This window comes from Camelus ferus, chromosome 16 (assembly GCF_009834535.1).
Source record: "Camelus ferus isolate YT-003-E chromosome 16, BCGSAC_Cfer_1.0, whole genome shotgun sequence".
In the NCBI taxonomy this organism is placed as follows: Eukaryota; Metazoa; Chordata; class Mammalia; order Artiodactyla; family Camelidae; genus Camelus; species Camelus ferus.
In genome coordinates this window covers 31579139-31606943 of record NC_045711.1, presented here as the reverse complement: position 1 = coordinate 31606943, position 27805 = coordinate 31579139, and the positions used below count along the sequence as shown (strand labels likewise).

At 52.1% G+C, this 27805-nt stretch overlaps 2 protein-coding genes across 2 annotated transcripts in view; both read right to left on the bottom strand.

Moving 5' to 3' along the window:
• Window positions 1-1805: 1805 nt before the first annotated feature.
• Window positions 1806-13097, bottom strand: CACNG1 (calcium voltage-gated channel auxiliary subunit gamma 1). The gene is made up of 4 exons (XM_006177422.3): window positions 12770-13097; window positions 4342-4416; window positions 3083-3220; window positions 1806-2573 (listed from the first exon to the last, which is right to left on the bottom strand). Exons 1-4 carry the CDS (start codon window positions 13002-13004, stop codon window positions 2347-2349), a joined length of 675 nt encoding a protein of 224 aa, XP_006177484.2. The 5' UTR covers window positions 13005-13097; the 3' UTR covers window positions 1806-2346.
• Window positions 13098-23009: 9912 nt separating this feature from the next.
• The window catches only part of CACNG4 (calcium voltage-gated channel auxiliary subunit gamma 4), a 57580-nt gene continuing 52784 nt past the window's right edge, over window positions 23010-27805 (bottom strand). Inside the window, exon 4 of the mRNA XM_032457037.1 lies at window positions 23010-25902. Coding sequence (XP_032312928.1) covers window positions 25364-25902 — 539 coding nt within the window. The 3' untranslated portion in view covers window positions 23010-25363. The remainder of the gene's footprint in view (window positions 25903-27805) is intronic.

Sequence of the window (27805 nt, the reverse complement as noted above, 5' to 3'; positions counted from 1 at the left end):
CAGGCTTTGCTTTTCCTGTTCTCTCACCTGGAGTGAGTCTGCTGTGTCTTTGCATCTTCAGGAAGCATCCCGTCGTTGGCTGTAGGACCACACGGAGCTGTGCAGCCGCCTGCCCTTCTCCGCAGCACCCACACTTTGACCTCATCCCGTTTTGTGTCACCCTCCACTCCTGGACCCTTCTGGCTTCAAAACCAGGCAGCAGGCATTTGCACTTCCCCTGACTCAAAGGTTGGCTCGGCTGTCTGTCTCCCAGGCTTCCAGACCTCTGAGGTAGCAGAGAGGGAGCTCCACAAGCCCCACCATGGCCACTCCCCAGGTGCCCCCGACTCATGCTCCTTCCGTTTAAATTGTTCTTAGCAGAAGGAACGAGTCTCTTTCCCCTCACTTTACAGATTTAACAGCTAGGGGTTAATAAGCTGGCAGATGAGAGTAGTTACTCCAGAATGGGGGTTGGCAAACTTTCTCTTAAAAGGATCACACAGTAAATATTTCTGACTTTGCAGGCCAGACAGGCCGTGTCGCAACTACTTAACACTGCCCAGGAAGCAAGAATGAGCCATCAGAGGGGCATGGCTGTGCCCTGACAGACTCTCTCCTGGACCAGACTCTAGCCAAGCTGCTCTGAGTCCTCCTCTCCCCTCAACCTTGGTTTAGAAAGATGTGAACAAACATGAGCATCGTTTCTAACTGCTCAAGGCCACATCCCTAGGAAGACCTAAGCCCCTCCTTAAAGTGTCTGCTTGAGAAAATTCAAGGCTTCCTAAAGAACTTGTCCAGCCAGCACCTGAGGAGAAGGCCCTCGTTTTCCAGCTTCGGCGAGAGGGTAGGAACCTAACTTTGATAACCTCTAGTTGGCCAACCTAGACGGGTTTCACATGACCACCTCCTTCCAGCTCTTTGCACACTTCCACTTCTCTGACTCTACAAAGCCCCCCTCCACCCCGCCCACATTCACTCTTTAAAACTCCCGGTCACCTTTGTACAGACAGCTGAGTTCAGTTCATACCAACTCTTCCGGCTGCAATAGTATGTTACTGATTAACGTCTGTCCTCACCACTCTCACTGTGGCTTTGTTTACCTTCGGCAGTTCTGAGAAATTTTTACTTGGGGACGCTGAAATTTGAATTTCATGAAATCTTCACACCACGGAAGACTTTTCTTCTTTTGATTTTTCTTAACTATTTCAAATTGTACAAACCATTCTTAGCAGGTGACGGAGCCCCAGGTTGAACCTCGGGCCAGTGGTTTGCTGACCTGACTTTGCAAGAATAAACCCCACAAGGGCCTCTCGTGCACGTTCAGGGCAAGGAGCACCGGGTCCCCTCCCCCGACTATGTCTGACTTTCCATCTCTGAGGGCTGGCTGTGGACGGTGGGGTTTTGAAGGCAGAAGAGTGTGAACTGGGATACTGCGGGTGGCCCTGCGTGTCTAGCTGCTAAGCCTCACTTCCTGATGTTCTTCAGAACAGAAGTGCAGCGTCCAAAATCACTTGTAGCTGCTCGGCCGGAGTGCTGTGTTAGCGCTCAGATGCCTAGCATGCCGACGGCTCCAGAAATAACCCTTCCTTATTTTTAACACCCTTGCCTAGTCAGATGGCCTCTGGTTTTTCCCAAAGACCATCCCAGGTCCCAGAGATACAAATGGGAATTCGGAAACTCTAGGTCTTATTCGTAAACCAGACCCTCCATCTCCCCTCATCTACACTAAAGTCCTCAACACACTCTGGGGGACCTGCCTTCCTTTCTCCTGCCAGGTCATAGGGCCCCTGGGCTGTGGTCCTCTGCAAGGCCAAGGAAAAAGCAAGTTTTCAAACAGATTTTATTTCAAACCACAGTAAGATTCCACCCAGTTAAAAAATGCTTCTCAAGTCTCCCAGAAGCCAAAAAGCAGACGTTCAGGTCACCGGGAAGGGTGCATCTTGTCACTGAGAAGGAGAGAGGGGCTGCCTATTTACACAGGCAGACACCCAGGACTGGTACATACGCACAGGGCATGCCTCTAAGGCTGCAGAGGACAATCGGAGCTGGCTTATCAAGGACAACTGGCCCGGTGGGGACAACCTGGCACTCCAGTGGAAGGTCAGGATTCTCGAAACATCTGTGCACCCCCTGGCCCTGTCTCCCTCCCGCCTTGGTCAGGCCTGGCTCACGTCCACCTGCTGGATTCACAGAGGAGCCTGTTCCAGCCCAGAGAGGAGTTCAGAGAGGGGAAGCAGCTGCGGTTGTCACAGGGGGGCAGGTGGGAACAGGGGAGAAGTAAAGTTCCCACCTCCTTTCTAGAATGTTCCGGGCTGGGCTCGGTGTCCTGAGGGGAAAGCCCCGAGGGTCTCTGGGCCCCCTGGGGGGCTAGTGCTCGGGCTCGGCGTCCATGCAGGACTCCCAGGGGTTCTGGGGCATTCGCGGCAGGGAGAAGAGCAGGAGGGCGAGGCCGCCGAGGAAGAGGAGGACGAAGGCGGCGCAGGCGCAGGCGAAGGACCAGGAGTAAGAGTACTCGATCCAGACAGTGTCCTCGCTGTCGATCATGCGCTTCACCGACTGACGCATGACCTCCACTGAGACGAAGATGCAGAGACCTGAGGGCAGAGCCGGACTCTCAGGGCCCTGGGCTCCATGCCGCAAGCCCCTGCGGCCTTTGCCTCCCCCCCCCCCGCCCATTTCCCCCACCCCCCCAGCGGCCTTCACTGCATCTGCCGGGGCTTCCGCACCGGGTCAAGGTCAAGACCCAGCCTCCGGGTGGGGAGAACGGCCCTGAGATTGAAGTTCCAGTTGGGAACCTGCCAAAGTGACCCCTTTGCCTTTAACCGCCTTTCATTCCTTCATTTGTTAGTACTATTTTAAAAATTAATTTTAATTTTTGTTATTAATTAGCATCCTCACTGCCTTGAGGATTGTCTTTGTAAGAAATGGACAAACTGCCAAGATCTGCCCTTACTCCTGGCACATGGCCAGTGGCTGAAGCCCTGATCAGGTTTGCCCCTGGCTGGAGTCTAGGAATTTCCAAACCCAAATCCCAGGCGATGTGGGAATGGGGTCGAAGCATCCCCCGGGACCCCAGGCATAGGGACAGGGGCCCCCATCGTACCTGCAAAGGCATAGAACATGGATGCCGGCCTCAGCAGGTAATCCCGCTTCTTCCTGAAGGACAGGAGCACACAGATGGTTCCCATGATGACGAAGCCGAGGCTGAAGATGGCGATGGCAGCTGCCGAGATGCTGTACTCTGCGACACACGAAAGGGCAGAGATGGCCCCCAGGTGCCTCAGAAGGGGCTCATCCCTTGGACATTTTGTCACTGCTGGCTGTGCCTGCAACCAGGTTAGTGACTGTACCACATTCTATCTTCCCACTTCCTGGATGAGAACACTGAGGTCCAAGAGATGAAATCACTCCCTCAAAGTCACATAGTGGATAAGGGGTGGGTCCAGGACGTTCGCAGGACCTCATTCCTTCCCCCAGGTCTTCTAGGCACTAAACTGAAGTTCCTCCCTCCAGGGGCAGAGGCCTCGGAAGGAGGTGGGAGATTTGTGGCTGGAGACCTTTCTGGAACAGAAGCCCTCCTCCAAGTGACTGGGAAGAAGGCAGCACTCAGGTTGGGGGTGGGCTGTCCCTGGACTGATAAGCAGCCTCTGGGAGGATGGCAGAGGGTGGCTTATTACAGATCTGGGTGTGGGAGAGAATCTATGTGTGTCAGAATATGTGCATGTGTGTTTGTGCGTGTGTGTATGTGTGTATGTGTGTGCATGTGTGTATGTGTGCTTGTGCGTGTGTGCAAGCCCATGCCGTGTGCAGTCATCTGTACATATGCAGATGTTGGGTTGTACTCAGGCCAGGGGGATGCACCCAAATTCCATGGTTCCCAGGAGGCTCCCAGGGCACGTGTGCTCCTGTGGTCCTTCACACATCTGCCCAAGTCCCCGCCTCTGGTTCTCAGGGAGTGATTTATAGGTGCGGGAGGGATTCAGATGCCCTACTGACTCTGACCCACCAGCCTTGAAAACCATCACAGGGACCTTGCATCCTTGTTGCAGTTTCAGAGCTCCTGTCACGGCAGCTTCCCTTCGGCTCCGTGGGAGAATGTATGCTTCCTGCCATTTGGGAGCCTACCAGGAAACCTCTCTTTTACAGACTTGCCCAAGCCCTGATGCATGGTTGCTGGGATGCCTGGAGATGGGGTGCCGCCGACTCCAGAGCACGGAGGGTGACGGGGCTCTGCATCAGGAGGGGCCGCTTGTCACAGAGAGCCAGGACGTTGGGGCTTTTGTGCTAGATGATTTTCTGGCTCAGCAGCGTGTGACGGAAGCCACTTTTCCTCCCCCTCCCAGCTCTCCACCACGGGCTCACCTTTCTGAGTGGTGACTTCAAAGATCTCCGAGCTCTCGCCTGGGTTGAAATGCCTGAAGTAGGAACAGTTTTTCTCTGCAAAGGAGGAAGACAGCCTATGAATTGAGAGAAAGGGCCTGCAGCTGGGGCAGGAGCTTGGCCAAGAGAAGGTGGGTGTGATCCCCCTGGAGCAGGCATGAACGGTGCTTCTGGTTGGTTCTCGGCTCCCCAAACCCTGACTCTGGGCTGAAACAAATGTCTTTCTCTAACCCTTACACCAAAATTTCAGTAGGAAGGGGGGTTGTGTAAGAGGCCGGGAGCTGAGGCTTTCTGAGTCCACTGTGGGTACTGAGCCCATTAGGCAGATAGGGGAACTGAGGCCCAGAGCTCAAGTTGTATTTTAGCGGGTGCAGGACATGTGGTCAACCAAGGGCCAAACAGTGATTCTTGGGGGCTGATTCTGCCCCCAAGGTGCCCTGGGCAATGTCTGGAGACATTTTTGGTGTCACATCTGTGCAGGATGCTGCAGGCATCTAGGGAGTGGGGCCCCAGGAGGCTGCTGGAGATCCTACAGTGCACAGGACAGCCCCTACAACATAGAATTATCAGTAGTGCTGAGGCTGAGAAACTGTGGATTCCATCCAATGGAGAGCTGAGTTTCTTATCAGCATCCAGACCCACCCTGAGGCCCTGGGTGTGACCTGGGAAGCAAACAGTGCTTTTCAAAAACTTTCCAGGAGATTCTGATGCTCTGCCAGGTTGAGCAGCCTGGCTCCAGGCCCCCTTAAAATGCCCCAAAGTGGGCTTTTCTAGGCGGACCATCTAGATGGACTTGGGTGAATGGTAGAGAACTTTTAATCAAGGGCCAAATGTCCCCATCAAATCATTTCATTAGGCCCTCGACATCTGTGTCCACACATGCAGCCCAGCTAAGACCTCCCCAGGTGAGCTGCTTGGCCCACCTGACTAGTGTCAGAAAAGCCATAGTTGATCTGCGTGGCACTAGGACCAAAAGTCTGGATTTGATGGGGAGGTGGGGCAGAGGGAAGGACTCAGAACAAAAAAATTCACACTGATTTTCAATATAATTTCTCTTCTGTTTTTTCCTCCTTTAATCTCTTTTGTAATCAGGCATACTATAAAAATCGAAGGATAGTCTTACTGCTTATTAAATATAGTTTAATGTTCTTTACTCCTGATTTAGGAAGTAGATGAATGGGTTATTGGATGCTATTTTGCTTTCTTAAGAAAAAACTAAATTAGGTTGCTTTTTATTTTTGTGAGGCCCTTCATTGAATTCTCTCTTTCCGGTGGCTCCTTGAACCTCAGTAGGACATCTCCACTCCTAGTTTAGAGGGCACCTAGTTTGTGCGTTCATTTCTTCACCTTCAGCCTACATTTAAGTTGTCCCCAGGTGAGTGATGCCTAATTTCTTTTGAAAACACACCCGAGGGGCTGCTAAAGTCAGAGCTTTCGCTGAGGAACTGGCTTCCTTCTATCTGACCCGTATCACCTTCTTGCCGCTTAAGCCCGTGGCCTCCCACTCTCTCACCCTCGCCCAGTGTCAGGGTTCCTGCCGCTCCCTCAGTGGAGAAAGAAAATGACCCCAGGAGACCGAGCCTGGTTTGGCGGCAGGAAATGTTCCGTGAGGTAAACAGCCCTGTCTTTGAGCTTCTATATTTAAATCACTTTCCTTTTGAACCAAGGTACCTGGGGTGCCTGACTGCCGCTGGTGATGTCAGACTTGCTGCTGCTTCTCCCTCACAGCTTCTGGTGCTATTTTAAAGCATAATGCAACTCTCTTATATTTGTTAGATTATTAACTATAGATTCTCTTAAATCCCTGCTTCAAAATGGCCTGTGCGACGTCGCAGGTCTCCAAGTGTCTCCCTCTGGACAAAGGAACGATTTCTGTCTCATTCTTTAAGGGCCAATTTCGGTTGTCAGTGAAAACCTTCTGAAAAGAATTGACTGAATTCAAGTGTATTTCACGATCAGCTGCCTCCTGACTGCTCGCAAACCGTGAGTTAAAAGCCTCTGGAGCAGGGGGCCTGGAGATGAAGGCCGGCCCAGGGCCTGGCCAAGGCCCAGCCGCCTGGCAGTTCTGCGTGGCTGAGGCGCGTCCAGCACAGGTAGCGTCTGGGTTGTCAGCCCCCACCCGGCTCCATTCTGGACAGGCCGCTGCCACTGGGTCCTGGCATGAAAACTGCCTTAGCTCAGGCCACAGCGGGAGGCTGCATGCCTGCAGAAGCCAGTCTGCAGATTCTGGAGGGATTTTTCCCCTTAGTGGCTCCCCTCCCTCCCCTTCCCTATTAAATGCTTTCACACATGGGGGCTGGGCTGGAGGGAGCCCAGTAGGTGGGGCTTCCACTCAGGGCATCTGGAAGTCTCAGCTTTTCTTTGACGCGCTGAACTCAGGATGGATGGACCGACCCCGTCCCCTCTCTTGGACTTAGCACATGAGGAAGGCCACTGTCTTCTGCACTGGACCAGGAGAAACATCCGCTCCGTGGCTGCCCACTGGACACTACACGCCCCTTTGTGGTCCCTGATGGCCTCAGCGTGGGCTGTCAGACATGGCCAGTAACCAAAGAATGCTCATTCAGGATAAATCAGTTCGGGCATCTGCCAGTGTCACTCAAGAATTGCCCAGGGTCCTGTGGAGAGGGGCAGATCCCGGGGCCCTGCCCCTTTGTCTGGGCAAACTGAGCATCAGGGGCAGCTTGAAAAGGGAGGACATTTGAGATGGGCCCCGTGTGAGCCACTCAGTCACTTAGTCATGGGTAGGGGGCTTGGAGGGGAGGGCAGGTGATGGTTCTGTGCAGACTGTGCAGATTCTGATGCCCCTCTCTGCCTCTCTGATGCCCCTCCATGCTCCCCCTGCCTGGCCTCCATCCTACTTGCACAAAGCTCAGGACTTGCAGCTTTGCCTTGCTGATCTCCAGCCCCCTACTGCATAGAGGAAGCAAGAGCTTGGGACCAAGTCAGCAGAGATACCCAAGCCAGGGTGAATGATGATCTGGGACCATAATTAGGAACTCTGAGGTTCCCCAGCCTCCTTTGTCTCTGCAAATGACTCACAGTAATTTTAATATTTGTATTTCTTTTTTCCCCTGTATTTTAGAAATGTCTACCAAGACTCAGTGGTCTAAAAACTTTAAGTTGGTTATTCTTTAAAAAAAATATGGTGAACTCAGCTATGGGGCTTGACTGGGGTTGGAGCATTCAGGCTAACCAAATACTCTAAGAGAGGGACTATCTATGCAGAACCATATCTGTGCCAATTTCAGAGAACTAGAACAGAAGGCACATTTAACTCCAAGCTGAACTTGAGTTAATATAGATCTTTCTCTGATAGTTGGAACAGCTTGTATGATTAAGGGATGCCTCTGGGTTATCGCTGAGAATGTATCACTGTACTCAATGCTGGTGGATGCAGACTTTAATATATTTTAAAATGCCTTGTTGATTTGCACAAAACCCAGAGAACAAGTGCTTTAAGAGTTGGAAGAAATGTTCCACCCACTTGTTACTTGCATCGATGCCAGGGTTGTCTTCACCCGTTTTTTGTAGAAGAAGTTCTTGATGTTCCTGATAGTGGTTTCTCTGTGCTGTCCACCCCCACCCCTCTGAGTGAAGACTTTTATAAAATGGGCTGGAGAAATCCTCGGGACCTGACCCCAGAGCTTCAGAGCATTGCTGTTGTATGGGGGACAAGCCTAGTTATGGCTGGAGTCTCCGGCACGGACTCCTCTGGATGGGAAAAGGGGCGTCTGAAATTCTTGGGGTCACTAGCATCTTGTTCTTTCACATGGCCCCAGTCCCTGCTCCGAGCACTGGAAGAGAAGATGGGCCACTAGGGAAACTGGGCACTGGGGCAGGCTGCTGCCTTGCGTTAAAGAGGCAGAGCCTGAAAGAAACAACATTCCACCCGGACCAAGGGCAAGAGATGACCTTTCTGGGAATTCACTTGGACCTTCAGACAGACAGCTTCTTCTGACAGCTGGGGAATCCCCTACTCTAATACTGGAGACATTGGAATTGACCTCAGATGTAGATGCTGTGCGTGGCAGTCCTTCAGGGACTCTTGGTCGGTAAAAAGAACCAAATCAGACAATTGGTGTTCTCAGATCCTCCAGCGTTCCATGGCTGAATGAGACCTTGAAAACTCTCCTCTACTGCACCAGCTATTGCAACGGCTCTAAACCATGTCATGTCAAAAGCTGGTCTCTAATGTGTTTGCCTGGCTCAGCAGCTTTTGGGAGTGGTGTTTCTATGTACAGCGGAGGGTATGAGAAGGGACCGGAGAGGAAAGAGGCTCTGGATTTGAAATGTGGGTGTTGAACTTCTACTTGTTAGATGGCTGGCCTTGGGAAGGCCACTCTGAGCCTCAGTTTTCCCTCATGTAGAAGGAGAACCTCCTGTAGAATCAGAGCCTCCTCATGGGGTTGTTGTAAAGTAGCATAATGTAGCAACTAAGGTGAATTTTAGGGGTGCGAGTCCTGGCTGCTCTGCCGTGGCCATTGTGTGACCTTGGTCAAATGACTTAACTTCTCTGTGCCTCGTTTTCTTTATCTGCAAGATTGGATGATGATAATAGTATGGAGCTCCTAGAGGATTTTGTGAGGATTATATATGACTATATATATATATATATATGTTTTATATATATATAAAACATCCCACTGCCTTCTGGCCTCCATGGAAGAATAAACTATTTAATCTTATTAAGAATTCTTTGTATGTAATGAGTCACTTCTTGCTACTTATGAAATTCTCTGTCTTTATCTTTCAGTGGTTTGATTATGATGTGCCAGGTATGGATTTATCCCATTTGGAGTCCATTAAGCTTCATGGATTTGTGGATTAATGTTTTTCATCAAATTTGAGAAATTTTCAGCCGTTATTTTTCACGTATCCTTCCTTCTTCTCTCTCTCTCTCTTTCACTCCTCTTTTTCTGAGACTGCCATTATGCCTAGGTTGGTAAATTTGATACTGTCCCACAGGTCTCTGAGGCTCTGTTTATTTTTCTTCATTCTTTTTTCCCTGTCTGTTCCTCAGATTAGCTAATCTGACTTGAACTATCTTCAAGTTCACCGATTCTTGCCCCTGTCTGCTTGGATCTGTTACTGAACCCATCTAGTGAGTTTTTCATTTCAGTCATTGTACCTCACGACTCTGGAGTTTCTATTAGGTCTTTAAAAAATAATTTCTATCTCTTTATTGATATTCTCCATTTTTTAAACTGTGATTCTAATCTTTATTTTAGTTTTTTAGACATGATTTCTTTCAGTTCTTTGTATCTAAAATAGCTGATTCAAAGTCCTTATCTTGTAAGTTCGATATCTGGGCTTCCTTAAGGATCTGTTGGTTGCATCCTCCTCCGCCCCATATATGGGCCACATTTTAAAAAATTCTTTGCATGTCTTGTAACTTTTTCAATTTCAAATTTGAAACTGGATATTTAAAATAATATAATGCAACAAACTCTGGAAATCCGATTTCCACTCTTCCCCAGGGTTTGTTTCTGTCTGCTGAGTGACGTTTCTGAATTAAGTTTGTAAAGTCTGTATTCTTCACCATGTGTGGCCACTGAGATCTCTGCTCAGTTAGTTTGGTGGTCAGCTAACCCAGATTTCCTAAAATGCTTGGAACCAATACATCTCCCAGTCTTTACTGAGGGGGGCTCTGTGCTAACTGCTAAGTAAAGAGCTAAACACTCAGCTGAGTAGTCTATATTTCTGCCTAAGCCTTCACTTTTTTGTTTTTTTTCCACACAGCTCAAGATAAGCCAGAGATAAAATTTCTGGGCCTTCTCAGATCTTTCCTGTGCACACAGATAGCACTGTGGATGCACACGGCCTCTTAAATTCCCAGAAGTATGTTGGAGCTTTTCAAAGCCTCCCATCTCATTCTCCAGCTTTTTTTGGTCAGCCTATTGTTTGCCCTAATTGTTACCTACTGCCTTAGGCAGTCACAGTATTAAACAATTGCTTCTAATTGTTTTTGACAAATGCCTCTTGGGAAAAAAGACTGTTTCCACTGGATGAGCTCAGAGTAAGGTCGAATAAAGGCAGTCTTGCAGGTGGGGACTTCCAGGGAGCCACCAGACAGATTAAATCATGATAGTTCTCTGGGAATGAGGCTTTGAAAGAGATCCAGTCCTGTTCCATCCTCTCTGGTGGCTACCATGCTGCTGTGGTTCACTGTGATGGCAGGCTGTTGGTTTTCAAGTCTATCACAGAGCTGGGGAGGGGAGAATTGGATTACAGCAAGTTAGGGTACCACAAAACTCACTGTAGTTACTTAGATTCACCCATTTTTCTTGAATAAGCACTTGCTGGATTGCTGCAAGACTGGTTAACTTGAGAGTTCTGAAAAAGTTTATTCTGACCATTTTGGCCACTGTGCTCATTGGTTTTTTTGGAGAAGAGGATATTCGAAGGCTCTTACTCTGTCCTTCTTTATTTCTGATGTCATCCAAAGTTAATGTACATAAGGCACTTAAAACAATGTCTGGCAGACGGTGCTATATTTGTATTTGTGGTTGTTGTTGGTGTTAATAAACAAGAGAACATACATTTTTCCTTCCAGAAAAGAGAGATGTCACAGAGCACAGGAAAGTTGGATGGGACAGGAAAAATGTGTCCACTGGCAGAGAAAGGAGAGGGAAGAAGGCAGGAACACACTTTGGAAGCTTGTTGTGGGTAAGGCAGTGCCACAGGTATAGAAGGTAGGATCCACTCTGGACCAGGATAAGATGGCATAGAGATAGACTCTGCTCAGGCTCAAGGCCAAGCCGTGCCTGCTCATCCCCTGTGGCTGGCCCAGTCACCTCCCACCAGTCTGTCTCTCCTTGTATAGACTCACCTCATTTCCCTGCTCATCTGCTCTGAAAAATCACCAGGCTTTAAAAGACAGGTGCCAAGGACAGGTGAACAGGCCCATAACAGTGTGTTCCCATGCGTGGTACCTGGAGAATCTGCCCTGCCCTGCCCCACCCCGTCCCTGGGGAGAGCTGGGTTGGCTGGATGCTGCAACTGTTTATGGGTGTGCTCAGCCGTGGCTGAGGGGTGTGGGCGTCTGGGCTATATGATACCCTTCAAGCACATGGCTGTGCCTATTAAACCCCTCAGGCCTGGGACTTGGTGTTTCCAAGACAGCTGGGTATTTACGAGTCTTCTGAGTGTCTAGTGCGAGTGAGCAAGGCAGGCATTTCCTGGAGCCAGCAGGAGGGGAAGGAAGAGGAAGGACAGAAATGGGAGGAATGGGGTTTGGGCTACTTTGTCCCCCACACGCTGCAAGATCTTTGGGGACTTAGCCATGGCTTCCTTGCAGGGCAAGTGTCAAGGAACACCCAGTCTTATAACAGAGGGAATAATTCTGAAAACCAGAGGGATGCCACACTCACCCTGGTCCACTGCCACCTTGGAGTGACATTTGTAAGCACTGGAAGGGACTTGATGTTGCCGAGCTCAAGCACCGTATTTCACAGGAAGAAGCAGAGGCTGTGATGGGCTTTGTCGACCCCCCAGAGTCACTTAGAGCGGGTCGGGGCAAGGCCGGAGCAGAGCCCAGCCTCTGATTTCCCACTCAAGGCTCAGCACATGCTCCATTTGCTATGAATGCAGAGGGCTCCACGCTTGTGGAATACACCAGTCACCTTAATACCAGGTGTTCTTGACAAAGAGCTCACCCTCCATGGGTGGTTCACGCACGTGGTAGGAATTCCAGGAAGGCATGTAAATCATAGTGGAAGGAAATGCTTTCTAATTCCGAAGGGGTCCTAGCTAAGGGAGGATGTGCAGAAGGACCCACAGTGCTGACAAAGTCAGGTGGCTCATCTACAGCCAGGTCCTGCCTCACATGTGACCGGTGCTGTGGCTCAAGGCCCGGCTCCCGGGAGGGAGTCCCCCCTTGGTTTGGTGCTCTGCCCTTGCCGACTGGAAATTCTTAATAGTAATACCAAGGAGTACTGCGTTTTCATTCTGCACAGGGCCCTGTAAATTCTCTAGCCGAGCCTGTCTACACCCCGGCCTGGAGGCTAGAGAAGGACCCACCTCCCCCGGCCCAGGGGTCCCTGCCACCTGAGGACACGGGGCCTGTCTTTGCAGGGAGAGGAGCCAGGCACGCCCCGAAGCCCTGGCCTGGTAGATCCACAGTCTCTTTCTCGAGCCTCCTGCCCACCCCTCCAGACCTCTGCTCTGGGCGAAGAGCCCCGAGCCCCAGCAAGACAGAAGTAGCTGGAGACAAAGGTGCTCATTTTACAACCCGGCTCTGGCCAGCAGCACCACCACATGCAACTCAGATCCTCTTCCCCCGGGCGTGGAGGGCCGGGCCCAGCTCTGTTCTGACGCAGAGACTCCTGCCCTCTTTCCCACAGACAACTTTTCCCCAGGGACGGGAAGGGCAGGAGGTGGGGATAGGGGACAGAGAAGGGTACGTTACCCCCAGGCAGGGTGATGGGTCCGCAGCTCTTGTCCTTGCTGTGGCCGACGAAGATCCGCTTGGTGCAAATCCGCCAGAGGCCAAAGTGGGCCGCCTCGCAGGTGGCATTGAGGTGCTCCACGTGGGGGCTCAGCACGGCCCAGTGGTCGGTCACCACGGCCACCAAGGCCAGTGCAATGCCCACCAGGATGCAGAAGAGGGTCACGCGGACCTTCAGTGCTTTGGTCTGGGACATGGTGGTCACGGAGGGGTGGGTGCTCGGGGCAGTGTCCTCCCGGGCAGGTGGCGGCTGGGCCGGGGTGGCAGCAGTAGTTATCGAGCCAGGAAGCTAAGTTTAGTGTGCCTGGCCGCGCCAGAGTGGGCTGGCCTTGGGCTGAGGGACACTGGACGGGGCTGAGCAGCTGCCCAGACGTGTCAGGGGCCTGAGGGAGGCTTCTATTAATGCACCTCTCCAGGCGAAGCCTCGAGAACAGCGTCTCCTCGGGTTTCAGGTTTTCTTCCCCTCCTGGAGGCAGAAATAGGCTAGGGTGGGGCAAGGAGAGAAGGCTCTAGATGGAGACTGGAGACCGTCCATGGAATGGCAGCACAGGGTACCCGAGCTGGGAGGGGGCAAGGGGCAGGCAGCGGGGACGCCAGGTGTGCAGGCATCTTCCTGCTCCGGGCGTAAGGGCAGGGACCCTGGAGGACGCAGGCTGCGTAGCCTCAGTCCTAACACTGGGCAGGCCGGTCACCAGGACCGGGTGAATGTCCCCTGGGGTCTGGGATCCAGGAGCCTGCCAAGGGACATCTCAGGGATGCCCCGCCCAGGGCCCCTGGACCCCACTGCCCAGGCAAGTGCTTTAGACCTGAACCCCACCCCATCCCTCAAACTGCAGGAAGATTTCCTGTGGTTCCTGGGCTTGGCATCACCCAACACTGTGCCCAGCATGAGAACGTATTTCCTTTTCAGTTCCCTTCTCATCCCTCCAGCACCTTTCTGATGCTTGTGAATCAAAGAATAGCCTGGCAAGGACCAAAAATCCAGCTGGGTTTGACTGTAGTTCTGTTCTCATTATATCGTTTCAGTTTTACCTTCTATTAATGGCAGGTAATAAGGATTTTCTGATTATATTGTCATTTACAAAAGAAATACACTTACATAAAAACGAGCAGAAATAGGTTGATTTCTGTGACTATTAAGACAGGTGACTATTAAGAGGTTAATGGGTGTGTGGATACAGCAAAGGACATATGGAAGTTTGAGACCACCATGTGAGGGTCCTGCCTACCCACATGCACGCCTGCCTCCCCACTCCCCAGGCGAGTACTCCAGGCTGGGAGCCCCTCAACCCTCCAGGTTCTGTATTGCCTTTCTCAGTTCACCAGGGGCCTCTTTTGGGATGTATCCAAGAGGCTGATGCATGCATGGCCAGAAATAGACCCCTGAGCTGGGCAGGGCTTTGGCCTTTAAAATCCTGGCTTCAGGTTGACACGGCTTATAGAAGGACTGCCCGAGTCGGGAGAAACATTCAGGGGTCCAGCCTTGGAATCACAGACTGTTAATTAGTAACAATGACCGTAGTAAGAGCTCAACTTCAGGGAGTGCTTACTATCTACCAGGCACTCTGCTGAGCCTTTCCCCATCATTGGAGCCAGTCTTCACACCAATCCATGAGGTCAGTACAACTATTACTCCCATTTTACAGATAAAGACACAGAGGCTCAGAGACATGAAGGAACTTGTCCGAGGTCACCCAGCAGGTAAATGGTGAAGCCAGGTTTCAGAACCCAGAGCCCAAACTCGTAACCAGTGGTTCAAGATCTATTGTGACAGTAGGAGAGGGAAAATGTCTTTGTCCTCCACCCCTTTTAAGTTCTAGGCTCAGGTCCGTCTTTTCAAAAGACAAATTAACGAGAAAAGCATATAAATTAATACAAGTTTTAAGTGGCACAGGAGACTTCATGAAAAATGAAGACCTAAAGAAAGAGTTAAACCTGAGTGTCTTTTTTTCTGAGCAGCATATTTATTGTATTAACTTAATTTTTTTTTCCCGACATGAAAACACATTCATTATAAAAATGCAACCACATTCTTGTATATGGAGGAGAAAAGTGACACTTACTCTTTCTGTATTCCTTCTCTGTAACCTCCACCGCCCCCGCCTCATCCAGGGATAAACAGTTAATGATCTAAGGCAGAGCGTTTTAATACGAGGTGTGATGGAGAGTGGAAAAATACAGTAGGACAAAAGGATCTGAGCTGAGGGCAGGAAACTGGGGGGAAAAGAAGGTCTGTTCATTCAGATTCCTCTGCATTTGTGAAACGGTTGCTGCTTTCTTCCAGGTACAAGGAGGGCACCTCTCTCGTGAGAATCTTATGACCTGGTTCAGGGGAGGGTCAGAGAGTCCTTCCTGCACCTGCCATTTCTCAGATTCCTTCAGCTGAACACATGCAATACACCAAGGAAAATACGCAGTATTTTGAGGCAGCGTGTCCTGAAACCCGTCATGACTGATGAAGGGACCCTGCAGCCTAGAGAGAGGATGGCATAAGCCAGGAAAACCCAGTGAACAAGCTCCAGGGCTGAGACCTCGCGACTCTGGCCCCAGGCTGGCCTGAGAGCAGTTACAGCTGAACTTCCCCGGTACAAGCCTCTGCACCCAGATAGCATCTCCCCACAGCTTCTCTCTGCACCTTCCTCATCTCTGCCCCCTCCTCTCCTTCCCTGCACCCCCTCCCCAACCTGTCACTGCCCAGTGACTTGCTGATGCCTGTCATTGCCCTGCTTCAGCTCAGAGAGTGACTCTGTCTCCAGACAGGTGGGCCTTCCCCATCAGGGACTCTCAGAAGCTGGGACATGACTCGTGGCCTCAGCCCCCTCCCATCGCCCATGTGAGCCCAGCTTCAGGGTCCAGGCAGCTGGAGGTCTCAGGGGGCACTGGGTAGCCTGAGGCAGACCCGCCGTGTGCCAGGCAGCAGCTGGGGGGCAAGAAGGTTCTTGTGTTTTATGACAGAATATCTGGAAAGAAGCGATTTTAAGTTTAGCACTACGAGTAAACGTGGTGTCACTTGAAGAACCAAAAATGAATTTCCTGGTGTGGTGGGTAGGGGTGGGCCTCTTGGCCCGTCCTGTCCCAGGAGCCCCTGAGGGCCTCCGAGCCCTACAGGGGTGGGGGGAGCCTGGCCCGCGTGTGCACTCAGCCTCAGCGGCCGCCACACCGCAGGCCCATCAGAGAAGCCGAACTGCACCTTCCCTCCGTGAGGGGCAGGCCTGTGCCACGCAGGGGTCCTGAGTCCTCCGACCCTGCCAGCAGAAACATGAAAGATTGATGGCCGCTTCCTTTTGAAGTAGACTTTGTGTAAATCTAGCACGAGGTCGGCAGCACCAGGAATTGCAGGCAAGTCTGCTCTCTCTGCTCGGCTTACTGGTCTCTGATCCTCAAGGCCACTGTCGGGCTGTCTGCTCTGCTCCCCAGGGCCTTGCTGGCCAGGAAGGGGGCTCTGGGGAGGCTGGGAGCCTGGACTGGGCGACGCCAGCACCCTCCACACAGTCTTTCCCTTTCCCCGGGGAGTCAGGGAGGGGGGCATCTTAGGGAGTGGGGCCCGGATCTGCCCCAGGGTCAGATCGCTGCTCTGCTGGCCTCCAGCTGCGCGGCTTCCAGCAAGCCATCAACCCCTCTAACGGCCCTTCCCTCTAGGATTCCAGGGAGTCTGCTTGACCAGCTCAGCCTGTGCTGAGTGCCGTGGGCTGAGTTAGATCGCCCCTAAATGCCCCAACGTGATGGCATTTTCAGCCAAGGCCTTGGGAGGTAATGAGGTTTAGATGAGGTCAAGAGGGTGGGGCGAGACACCAGGGAGCTTGTTCGCTCTTTGCCACATGAGGACTCAGTGAGAAGGCAAAAAAAAAAAAAAAAAAAAAAAAAGCCAGAAAGAAGGCTCTTACCAGAACCCACCCTGATCTAGGACATCCAGCCTCCAGAACTGTGAGAAGATACATTTTTGTGGTTTATGCCACCCTGTCTACGGTCTTCTGCGATGGCAGCCCGGGCTGACTAATACAGGAAGCAGTCCATCCAGGGGGGCTGTTGCTATCACGGTTACTTATAGACTGCAGGTGGATCAGCTCTCTCTGATAGGCTGTAAACCTCTGGAGGGCAGAGATGGTGAGACTGTATAAGACTGTATTATGTACTCATTCTGGGTCCCCTCGGAAACCTCCGTGGATTTAAGCCCAGGGTCGGATCTTCATAAATGTTTATTAAATGATGGATGGATGGATGGACTGAAAAGAAGGGGACAGAAACTCAAATAATTGACTCCACCAGATGACCCAAAGGACATTTCTATGTGGTTTAAGGCCACAGGGACATAAGAAATGCCAGCTAGGGCAGACCCAGGACAGCTTGGACCAATGGCTAAGTTGCTTCTAGGTGCTGAGGGACACCCCAGGAGGGCACCATCATCACCTCTGTGATCAAGTCGGAAGGAAGACCTGACATTTTCTATAGATGGTCTTCGCAGTAGAGATGCCACACTCATTGAATCGGGAGTTGTATTGCACACGTTCAGACGAACCAGCTTTCATTTATCCCAAAGGACTGCTATTTTCCCAAGAAGGACCAGACATAATTAGGGGAAAGAAAACATCTCCCAGAGCCAGGGTCAGGGCACACCTGGGTGGGGGCCGAATGAACCCTTTGGCAATATGTGGATCTAATTTTGAGCTCAGGCTTAATTCGGCTGAGAAATGGCCTTGGGTGTGTGATCTTAACATACTAGAAAAAAACAGGATACCACCAACTGGTCTCAATCTATTTTTGCCCCTTCATCTCCCCCCTACACTTTCAGCTTGGATCTTCTGTTGCCAGTTCCACCCTGTGAGCTTCTACCTCTGTCCACGGGACCCAGAACTCTTCCATCTTCAAAGTCAGTGACCCCATCACTCTGACTTCTGCTTCCATCATCACGTCTCCTTCTCTGACTCTCCTGCCTCCCTCTTTCCCTTATATGGACCCTTGTGGTGACACTGGGTCCACCCAGATGATCCAGGAAAATCTCCCCATCTCATGATCCTTAATTTAATCCCATCTGCAAAGTTCCTTTTGCCCTGTAAGGGGACATAGACACAGGTTCCAGGAATGAGGACTTGGACACCTTGGGGGCTGCTATTCTGCCCACCACTGGCGCTGACTTATGGTTTGCTTGAGTTTTTTCTGGCATCACCTTCTAGCTCAGGTGTAGTGATGGAGAAGATGAGAGGTGAGATTGAAAGAGGGTTGGAGCTCCACCAAGGAAAAGAGGCCAAGGAAACTGAGGGCCATGGCAAGGGTGAGTTTTGATGCTGATTTGCCATCATTTGTCTGGGCCTTCCTGCAGCCAGGAAGAGTCAATATGTGAAAATGGAGAGGACAAGGCCCAGAAGGGCTTGGTGAGGTTGGAGAACGGGTGCAGTGGAGGGAGGTGGTGAAGGAGTTGGGAGCATTGGAAGCTGTGGTCAGAGGGCAGGACGATGGCCCTGAGGATTACGGGGTGGGGGGACAGTCAGGGGTGAAGACAAGATCCAGGTTGGAGGTGAAGGTCGGTGGAGGTGAGAAGGTCAGATGGTCAATGGAGGTGAGAAGGCAGGAGAGCTGTGAGACCAGGAGCCGGAGTGGTTGGCCCCAGAGACGTAGATGTGGTTCAGTTTGATGGTGGCAGGACTTTGGGGTACAGAGGAGGGCTTTCCGCCAAAGATGAAGACCCTGATGACGTGAAGGAGTAGCCAGGAGATGCTCAGGAGAGGACAGTGATGAGAAAGGGTTCGGGATGGCCTCCCAGGCCCTCGGAGAAGGCTTTCCCCCAGGACGGTGGGAGTGATGGTTTGGAACCTTATCTTTTCATCAGCCTCTAGGATAAAGCCAGGCCCAAGGTTCATAGTGGGAAGTCACCAGATCTTAACCAGATGCCTCCCGAATATCCCAGCACTTTGGCCCCATTCAGACTTGGTTTAAGATCCGGAGACCCACATCCAGCAATAGTTAGATAAACGGCGGGATCTCTGTTTTATGCAGTCATTAAAGGCTATGTTTCCGAGGAATATTTAAAGACATAGGAGGAGCCTCAGGATGAAAAACAGTGAACGGGGCATGATATTAAGCCAGGCCCCATGTACATTTGGGTGCACTGAAACCTCACCTGTGCTTAGGTGCTGGCATTTTGTCTGATACTGTTTTCTTTAACTTTTCTGTATTTTTTAGATTTTTTTTTAAGGTAAAATGTAATACTTTTAGAATGAGAAAAGCGTAAGTATTGTCTGTTTTGAAAAGCACCTGGCTATTGGCAGTTTAATTTGTGGTTTCTGGAGATCCGACAGGGGGTTAATGTATCTCCAAGAACACTCATCAGGGGACAAAGGTCAGGACCTAGGTCCTTCCAAGCCCCCTCTCCTGTTGTTGTGAGCACGAGGAAGTGGGTTCATACCCTCTTTGATCGCAGTCTTCTGTTCCTGAAGTCATACCGGCAGTTTTGTGGAAAGCTGCAAGTTTAAAAATACCTGTATCAGGTGTACCTGTCCCCTCTGCCCCTCTGGATTCTAAGGTCCCTGAGCAGCTATCTCTCCCCTCGGTCCTTCCCCACCCCTCATCTCAGGGCTGGGCAGCCAGGGGTGCTATATTAGGAACCAGTGCAGGGAGATGAAGTCACTTGGTGGGTTCTGAGCTCCCTGCAGGAAGCCTTCCCTCCCCCCAGGCCTGTCCTCTTTGCCAGCTCCATGCTAGGTGCCCAGAACAGGACCCCTCCCCACGCAGCCTGGCTCCCGGGGCACCCGAGACTGCTTGGGACGGGCCTTTTGCTGCCTGTATCACCTGCATGGAACTGGGAACGTCCCGATGGGGTTTGGGGGATTGCAAGGCCTGCAAAGAAAGCAGAAGCCATGTGGCTGCCTTGATGGCCACCACTCCACCGCCTGGGGACCACTGAGGGCAGAAGTGGATGGGTGTCAACCAGAGAAGCCACTGGGATGGGAGGGCTCTCTTGGGGGGCGGGGAGAGGGGTGCACCACACTGTGCCTGGGTCAGCTGGATGACACGTTTCTCTAGAACCAAAGTGCAATGCGCTCGGCCTGGCTCTGAGAGCACCACCTCCCAGGGCTGTTAGGAACAATTCTTTCTGGGAAATTCCTTGAGTGTTTTTAGTCAACAGACACTCCTGAAACCTCACACGAAGACCAGTTGTAAAGCTGGAGCCTTTATGAATGTTTGCTTAAGTTAAAGTTTAATTCATTCTCCCAACAGCACTGGGAGGGAAGCATTACCCTCCTTATTTGACCTGGGAGGGCACCAGGGCTCTGAGAGAGCTTGGGTGACTGGAGGATTTAATCTCCGTCTTTCTGGCTCTTGGCCTTCTCGCTGCAGCTGCCGGGTGTGGGCGGAGGACACGGCCAGCGGTGAGTCCTGGTGTCGTGCTGGGCCAGGATTCTGGGCTGTTTCTACCGCTGCCTGTTCGGTTCAATTCCATCAGCCTTTTGTCACAAACCCAGGGATAAGGTATCCACTACCCCCACCGGGGAAAAGTGACTGTTTTCTTATTTCCTTCTTCAACCCCCAACCTCTCTTTTCAAAGTTGTTGGCTCAAAAGTGAAGAGAAGAAAGGCAGAAATTGGAGTGTGTTGCAGGGAAAGGAAATACTGAGGATAAACACGAATTTTCATATTATGTCCACAGATGCAAATACCAAACACTCGCTGTGGGATCGTCACCCTCCCGTGCCTCAGTTTCCCTCACTGTAAAATCAGCCTGGGGATTGCTGACATTTTGGACCAGATCATTCTTGGGGGTGGAGGGAGGGGCTGTCCTGTGGACTGTAGGATGTGCAGCAGCATCCTTGGCCTCCACTCCCTAGATGCCAGTCCCATCCCCTTCCAAGTTGTCAACCAAACCAAAATGACAACCAAAAATGTCTCCAGACATTGGTAAATGTCTCCTGAGAGCAAAATCGCCCCCGCTTGACGAGTTTGTCACAAAAATTCGCGAAAAAAACATTTCCTTCCTTCCTTTTATTCTTCCTTTACGTCCCCCTCACCTCCTTCTTTGGCCTTGATTCCTCTCCTGTGATGTGCACATTGAATGAGATGCTTCCTAAGGTACCAGCCACTCCTGCTGGTCATAGTGTCTAGTGATTCTGTGGTTCTTGTTTGAATCAAGGCTTGAGCCCAAGCCTGCTCCTCCATCCTACGAAGAAGGAAGATAGCATGGACCTATTTTACAGATGGGGCATTGGGAGCAGAGAAGAGCCCAGATTTTAGCTTTGGAGCTGAAGGAGGGGCTCAGGACACACAGAAGTTGATGTAGTCCCAGGCAAAGGTGTCAGTTTCAAATAGGCACTCCCACAAAGATTGGGGAGGGGGAGGCAAAAGAGGGAGATGCCGAAAGACACAGACCAGGAGCTGAAACTGACCAGCTATGCCCCCAAATTGTATTCCTTTCCTCCTGGGCTAGACTACATGTCCCATCTTCCCTGCTCTCAGATGTGAACATGTGATTGAGTTCTGGCCAACGGCATGTGGGCAGAAGGGGAAGTTACAACTTTCCAGGCCATTGAAACCTCTTACAACACTCTCTGTGGAGCCTCCATAGCGTGGGTCTCTACATCTCTGAATAACCGTGTGGAACAGAGCACCTCCTACCCACCCAGCTGATCGGGCTTCACAGATAAGGAATAAACTTCCATTGTATTAAGCCAGTCTGCATTCCAGGCTGTTGGTTATGTCGTTAGTTTACTCTGAGTAATACAAGTGAAGGGTGAATGGGGGCTGGCAGGCACTCTGGGTGGCATTTTGATCAGGGCACCAGAACATCCACTTCTTTGTCAGTTCTTGTGGATTTAACTCTGCAACTTACAGAGGCAAGAGTTTTAGTTGAACAAAATGCACGACCATGTGAGCCCCACATCGAACAGAGAGGCCACACTGTGTCACTGAACACAGGCTGCACAGGAGTCCGCCCAGGACGGCTGCAGAGCTTGTGCTGAGCCAGAGTTTCCTCGGAGCTAAGAATAAACAGAAGTTCCGGCGCATGGTGCCAACGACGGGCGGGGCTGGCTCCAGGCTGGAGGAGCCCTGAGCCCAGAGCTCGGCAGGGGTCAGTTGGTGGGATGGGACCCGAGCTCCCCTGGGCCCTGGGCCTCGTGGCCCAGCCCATCTGGGAGCATCAGTTTTCCCTAGTGCCCATCTCAGGCAGGAGGAAAGAGGGTTAGAAAGCCAGGGCTGAAAGTTCGGACAAGCCGGAGTGGTCCCTGCAGCCACGAGGGTGGGCTCATGGAGACACTGGGTCTTCAGCCTCCCTGCTCAAAGCACTTTGCTGGGACCAGGGTGGGAAAGGCCTTCGTGACACCAAAGTGCTCTTGAAGGAGGCTCAAGAGTTTGGTGCATCTTGACTCCAACAGGGTCAGAGAAGACCGGGGCTCTCAGGAAGAAAACTCACTGTCTTAGTCCTGAAAGAGAAGGGAATGTGAAATTGGATGTGAAAGTGCCCGGGTCTGCAGCTCGAGCAGGACTGGAGGGCACTGACGTCTCTCCTCAGTGCCTCCCAAGAGGGGAGGGCTGACATCCAGCCAGTGCCCACCTGCAAGGGTGAAGCTGGCGGGTTATACTGTGACTGGTGGGGGCCTGTGCTGTATGTCGATCAGAAGGGTCACTCTGGTCCCTCTCTCCATCCCTTGGAGATGGCCGGCTGCACTGCCCAGGATTGGATGGCTCAGTCTCGTTTGGCCTCTGGTTGGAGCCATATTTTCCATCCAGCCCCTCCAGGCATAAAGCTCACGGTTTTGGTACGGGGCTCCTCCCTCTGTTTCTCAGTCACCTTAGGATTTGGAGGGGAAAGGAGGCTGGTTACTGAATTCCTTAGGAACCCCACCAGGCAGATTAGGGACCCTGAGGCTGAGGCTCTGTCGGGCTGGTCCCACCCTGCAGGTTCTGAAGACAGGCCTGGCAGGCTCAGCTGTCCAGATGCCCCCACCACGCTGGAGGTGGCCTGTCCCTCTGGCTCATCTGGGAAAAGGCATCTCCACAGCACCACCCAGAAGTCAAAACCCAGCTGGTGGTGCTGGGGAGGTGGCCAGTGACCTGGACAAAAGCCAGAGAAACCGGCCTTGCTCAGCACAGAATCCACCCTCCCTTCCTCTTCTCCTGGAGGGTCCCCAGCTTCTCCCCGTTCCCAGGGACACTATGTGCCCACAAAGACTTGAAGGGCGATCTCCCCCTCCCCCTACATCAAGAAGAGAACATTTTAAAAATGTTTTTATTTAATTAAAAAAAAGACAGAACTAACAACCCAAAACCAGTAGTAGGTACAGGATTCACAGGTGCTTAACTGGCGAAACACACAGGGGCTGGATGGAGAGGGTAGGGGTGGGGGGAGTATGAGGAAGGAGGCTCAGACCACCCCCTCCCGCCGTGGGCACAGAGTCTCTGAGTGAAGGGCGGGGGAGCTAGCTCCACTCCCTTCCCCAGGGAGGCCCCTCCGAGATGCCCAGGATGCCCGAGGAGAGGGGGTGGACCAGAGCCCGGGGCGGCGGTGGGGAGAAAGGCTGTGAAGACCAGAGGGTCTGAGGTTGTTCTGCTCCCTGCTCTTCTGTCCCTCCTTGTCACTTCCTTCTACTTTCTTGGTCCCTAGAGTGGGCCCCGCGTTCTCTGCCTGGGACTGGGCAAGAGGTAGGATTCATTGGAACACAGCTTTCTCCAGGAAATGATAGAAATTTCCGGGGCAGCAGGTGGGAAGGTGGCTGACGCAGAAGAAAGGATGAGGCTGCCTGTTTTTGGAAGTGACAGAGGCAGAGTCTCGGGGCCTGGCTGGGGGATGTGTCCCCAGATGTCGCCCCCATCCTTCTAGCCCAGTGAGATGGTGTCATGGCATGGAGAGGGTGAGGGTGGACAGGTGGGGGCGGGACGGGGTGGGCCCACAGCAGGGGCAGGCCACGAGCCCTGACACTCCAGCATTCACTGCTGTACATGCTTGAACAAACCACACAAAGCCAACCTCAACGGGAGGGAGGGGTTTCGAGCAAGTGCAGAGGGGCCCCCGGCACGCAGTCTGTTGGGGGCGGGACATGTGGAGATACCCTCGGTGGGGCAGAGGAGGATGGCGATGACCATGACCTGGATCTGAACTCCTAGGGGCCGAGTCCACCCAGGGGGGTCCGGGAACAGATGGCTGAGGTAAGAATTTGCTTGTCACTTCTAAGTACGACAGCTACCGGGATCACAGACAACTGCTCGAGAATGATTACCAAGTCTCAAAAAGTAAGAAAGGGTTTGTCTTTAGAAAGCACGTGTTTTATATAAAAGAAGGTCAGCTCCATGTTCCAGGACATTTTCCTTTTGAACCCGGACATGCTTCCACGTTCTCTGCTTGCTTCCGGAGGGGGAAAAATGGTTGGGAAAACGTCAAACATGGAACCTGCCGCCTGGCTTCCCAAGTGCTGAGACGTCAAGTCGGCCTTGCATTCAAACGTCCTCGCTGAGCCCTTTCAGGTGGTGGCAGAATAAATTACACTTATAGGATTTGGGGCAGGTGCTGCTGCTGCTTTTTAAGAGGGGATGAATGTAACTTGCTCTCCTGGTATTTGCAATAAGTCGGGATTAGTAACCACCCAGGAAATGGATGTTTGTTCTGATTCTTTTTGGTTGCCGTTCAGTAGGCCATGGATTCTGTTCCCAAACACCATGGGGAGGGGAGAGGGTCTGTCTCCACAGCCCCCTATCACCACCATGAGGGGCAGAGCCACTCCTCAGGCCAGTGGGCAGGGGTGGGGAGGATACAGCAAGAGGCCACTTGGCCACCTTTCCTCTGACCGGTGGAATCTTCCAGATGCTCAAGTACAGTCAGTGTGTTCTGCCCTTTCTATGTGAGGCAGAAACTTCCAGGAGCAGAGAGGAAAGCCAAAGACAGATTCTGGCCTTTACCTCACGCCCAGGCCAGCGAAGGCCTCCCCCTTTGCAGATTCCTCCATGGGCCTCGGTGTCCTCAGGTTGAGGGAAGCCGGCCCAGGATAGCACAAAGGCCAAAGCACCAGTTGGCCACAGGATTGCTGTTATTTCGACAATAGGCCACTGCCCAAGAAAGAGGGACAGACAGACAGAAGAGGAAGGGGGCAAGCTTCAGCATCCTCGCCTCCAGCTCACAGACACAGGAACTTCAGGTTCAAAAGCAACCATCCAGCATTCAGAGGCCCCCTTGTGCCCCGCGAGGCCCTCCCAGTGGCCCAGCGCCCAGGCTGGGAGGGAAAACCCGGAAAGTCTGTTCTTCCGGCAAGATTTGCTTCCAAGAGGAGATAATGGCTCGATTTTGCTTTACCAGGTTGCTCAAGGCTGCACAGCCTCAGGAGAGCTCTGGGGCCTCCTGGGAGATTTCAGAACCGTGGGGCATCCAAACACCCTTTTGGGGGATAAAGTTAGCCTTCTTGCTTCCAATTCCGGTCTCGGGGGGGGCTTTGCTCCAAGCCAGCCCGCGATGCATTCTGGAGACTGGGGAGGGTGGGGTTTGGCTTCAGTCCGTCGTCTTAAGGGTCAGATGCCCCCCCCCCTGCAGGATACAAACAGCCAATCCGGGGAGAGGCCGGCGCAGAGAGGACAGGGCGGCTCACACCGGGGTGGTCCGCCGGTTCAGCATGCTGATGTGCACGCCTTCCTTCAGGTCCTGCTGGAAGAAGTCGTGCACCTGTAGGAAGCTGGCCTCCTGGTCGGGGCTGTAGCTGGCGGCCGTGGTCACTTTGAGGGGCTCCCTGGACAGCGTGTACATAGACAGCTCGCCCATGGGGATGGCCCCGGCGATCTTCAGCCCTACCGGAGACGCGTCCCTGGAGGGAGAGGCCTCGGTGGACCTGGAGCTGGACCGCGAGCGCCGTCGCCGGTACCTGTAGCTCGGCATCCTGGCGTAGGGAGACGAGGAGGGAGCCTTGAGGAACTCCCGTTTGGTCTTAAACCTCAACTCTTTGTTTTTCTCAATGTAAATGTTTACAGCCAGGACGCCCACGGTCTCAGCCACAATGAAAGACAGGGCTCCGAAGTAAAAAGACCAGCCGTAGTTGTAATGGTTTTTTTTATCTTCGTCGCGCTTGTCGCTGGGGTCGCCTGTGTTGCTGGAAATGTAGACGATGATGCCAATGATGTTACTGAGGCCTGTAAGAGGAAGCAGGAGTGGGGCGGGAGGGAGAGAGGTAGAGGTTAGACCCCAGCTGGGCCGGTGGGCGGGGGACGTGGCGGGGGCCCGTGGGCGGAGCAGGGGCTGTGGGCGTGGTGGGCCCGTGGGCGTGGCGGTGGGCGGGGCTGCTGGCCCCTCCCCGTTTGATAGGTATTTCTTTGTTCTGGTTGCTACCTTTTAAGTAAAAGTAGTTAATTTTGAATGGGTAATAAAGTACAGAGTTCGGGTGAGTATACAGTAAAACACAGGCTCTGAGCTGCCCAGCTCCCCTCCTGAAGGCAGCTACTGTTAATCTTCTTCGGTATATATATCCTTCTTATAACCATATCCAGTCTCTCTCACATATATTTATTTTTTTCTTTGCACAGTACTCTTTAGCCCCCTTTCTTTTTACTTAACAGACAACCTGAGAGACGATTCCCTATCAGGACACGAAGCACTGTCTCTAACTGTAAGTGGCACCCGCCGCAGGGACATCTAACCAGCCCTCTGCTGTGAGACAGCCTTGTGGCTACACCATTTCACACACGCACGTACAACTGTGATGAATTCCCTGAAGAGAAACTGCTGCCTCATCAGGCGTGTGCATTTAAAAACGAACTTTTATTTTGGAATAGTTTTAGACTTACTAAAGAGTTGTGAAGTCAGTACAGAGAGAGCCCCTTTCCAACTCCCCACCCAGTTTCCCCCATTAACTTCTGACATGACTATGTCCACGTGTCACAACCAGGAATCCTGCCTCTTACATTCCTACTCACTTACCTTCCAGCCTTTCCTCGGATCTCACTGGGGTCTCCACTAATGTCCTTTTTCTGTCCCAGGATCTTGAGTTTAGTTATATTTGAATTCAGAGTCCCCGCCCAAGACCCCTCCATAAGGGCACAAAATATCTCAACAGCCTACAATTTGTGCTATCAAACTTCTGGATCTTTGCTGATGTGGGAGGTGAAAGCTGTTGTTGTGTTTACGTGATTTTCTCTAATTACAAGTGAGGTTGAGCAGAACTGAGCTGCCTGGGTGTGAATCCTGGTTCTCCCAACTCTCAGCTCTGGAACTTTGGACAAATGACCTTTCCGTGCCTCAGGGTCTTCATGTGCAAAATGGGAATACCAGTGGTGCGCACTTCACTGGCTGGCTGTGGAGATCCAATGAGTTACTAGGTACAAAGCACTTACAGCATGCCTGGCACACAGGGAGCCTGCTTTAAGTTCTATTACAGGCTACTGTGTTGTATAGTAAAGTAGCGTGTTGTATTGTCTATGCCCCACCCAGGTCCTTTGTCCATTTTCCTACTGCACCGATCTCACTGTAGATAGGTTAGCGTATTTCCTGCTAAGGGACCAGAGATCCAGCCCTGAGCAAACTGGCTCTAAGTCTGGGCCCCTCGCCCCTTCTGCTATGTTCCAGAAGAACCCTCCCCGACATGGGCTTTCATGCTCACCGTTTGCTTCCTTCCCTCCCTCCTCTCTTGTCCCTTCTCTCCCTGACTCCTAGCTTGTCTCTCCTTCCCTACCCCGTATTCTACACAAGTCACAAGAACGCTCCTTAAGCCACATCCCAGCAGATTCTGTGTTCCCAGAGAAGTTGCTGCATCTTCTTCCGACTCTCCCAGCCTTTGGATCTTACCTCTCCCCAGGCTCTGATCATTTCCCATGTGGAATTCTTCAAGGCCTGTCTCACCTCGCTGCTGGGGCTGGAGTGGCCTGGGGCTGGGCCCTGCATGGGCCCCAGGGCCTGGCTGCTTCGGCCCACAGTCAAAGCTCCATGAACCAGGGAGTAAATGGGAACAAATGAATGTCCCCTTGCTGGCCTGCCGCGTCCTCTTCTCTCTGGCTGGATCCTTGTTTTTAGCTGAGTGTCTCTGGGCCCTGGGCTCTGTAG

What these genes read in the sequence shown, in the direction of transcription:
- CACNG1 (XM_006177422.3), bottom strand. Translation starts at nt 13,004, where the DNA reads ATGTCCCAGACCAAAGCACTGAAGGTCCGCGTGACCCTCTTCTGCATC. An exon ending in TGAAGTCACCACTCAGAAAG is followed by an intron (nt 3,221 to 4,341) that starts GTGAGCCCGTGG and finishes CGTGTGTCGCAG; the next exon opens with AGTACAGCATCTCGGCAGCT. An exon ending in CATGTTCTATGCCTTTGCAG is followed by an intron (nt 2,574 to 3,082) that starts GTACGATGGGGG and finishes CTCTGCCCTCAG; the next exon opens with GTCTCTGCATCTTCGTCTCA.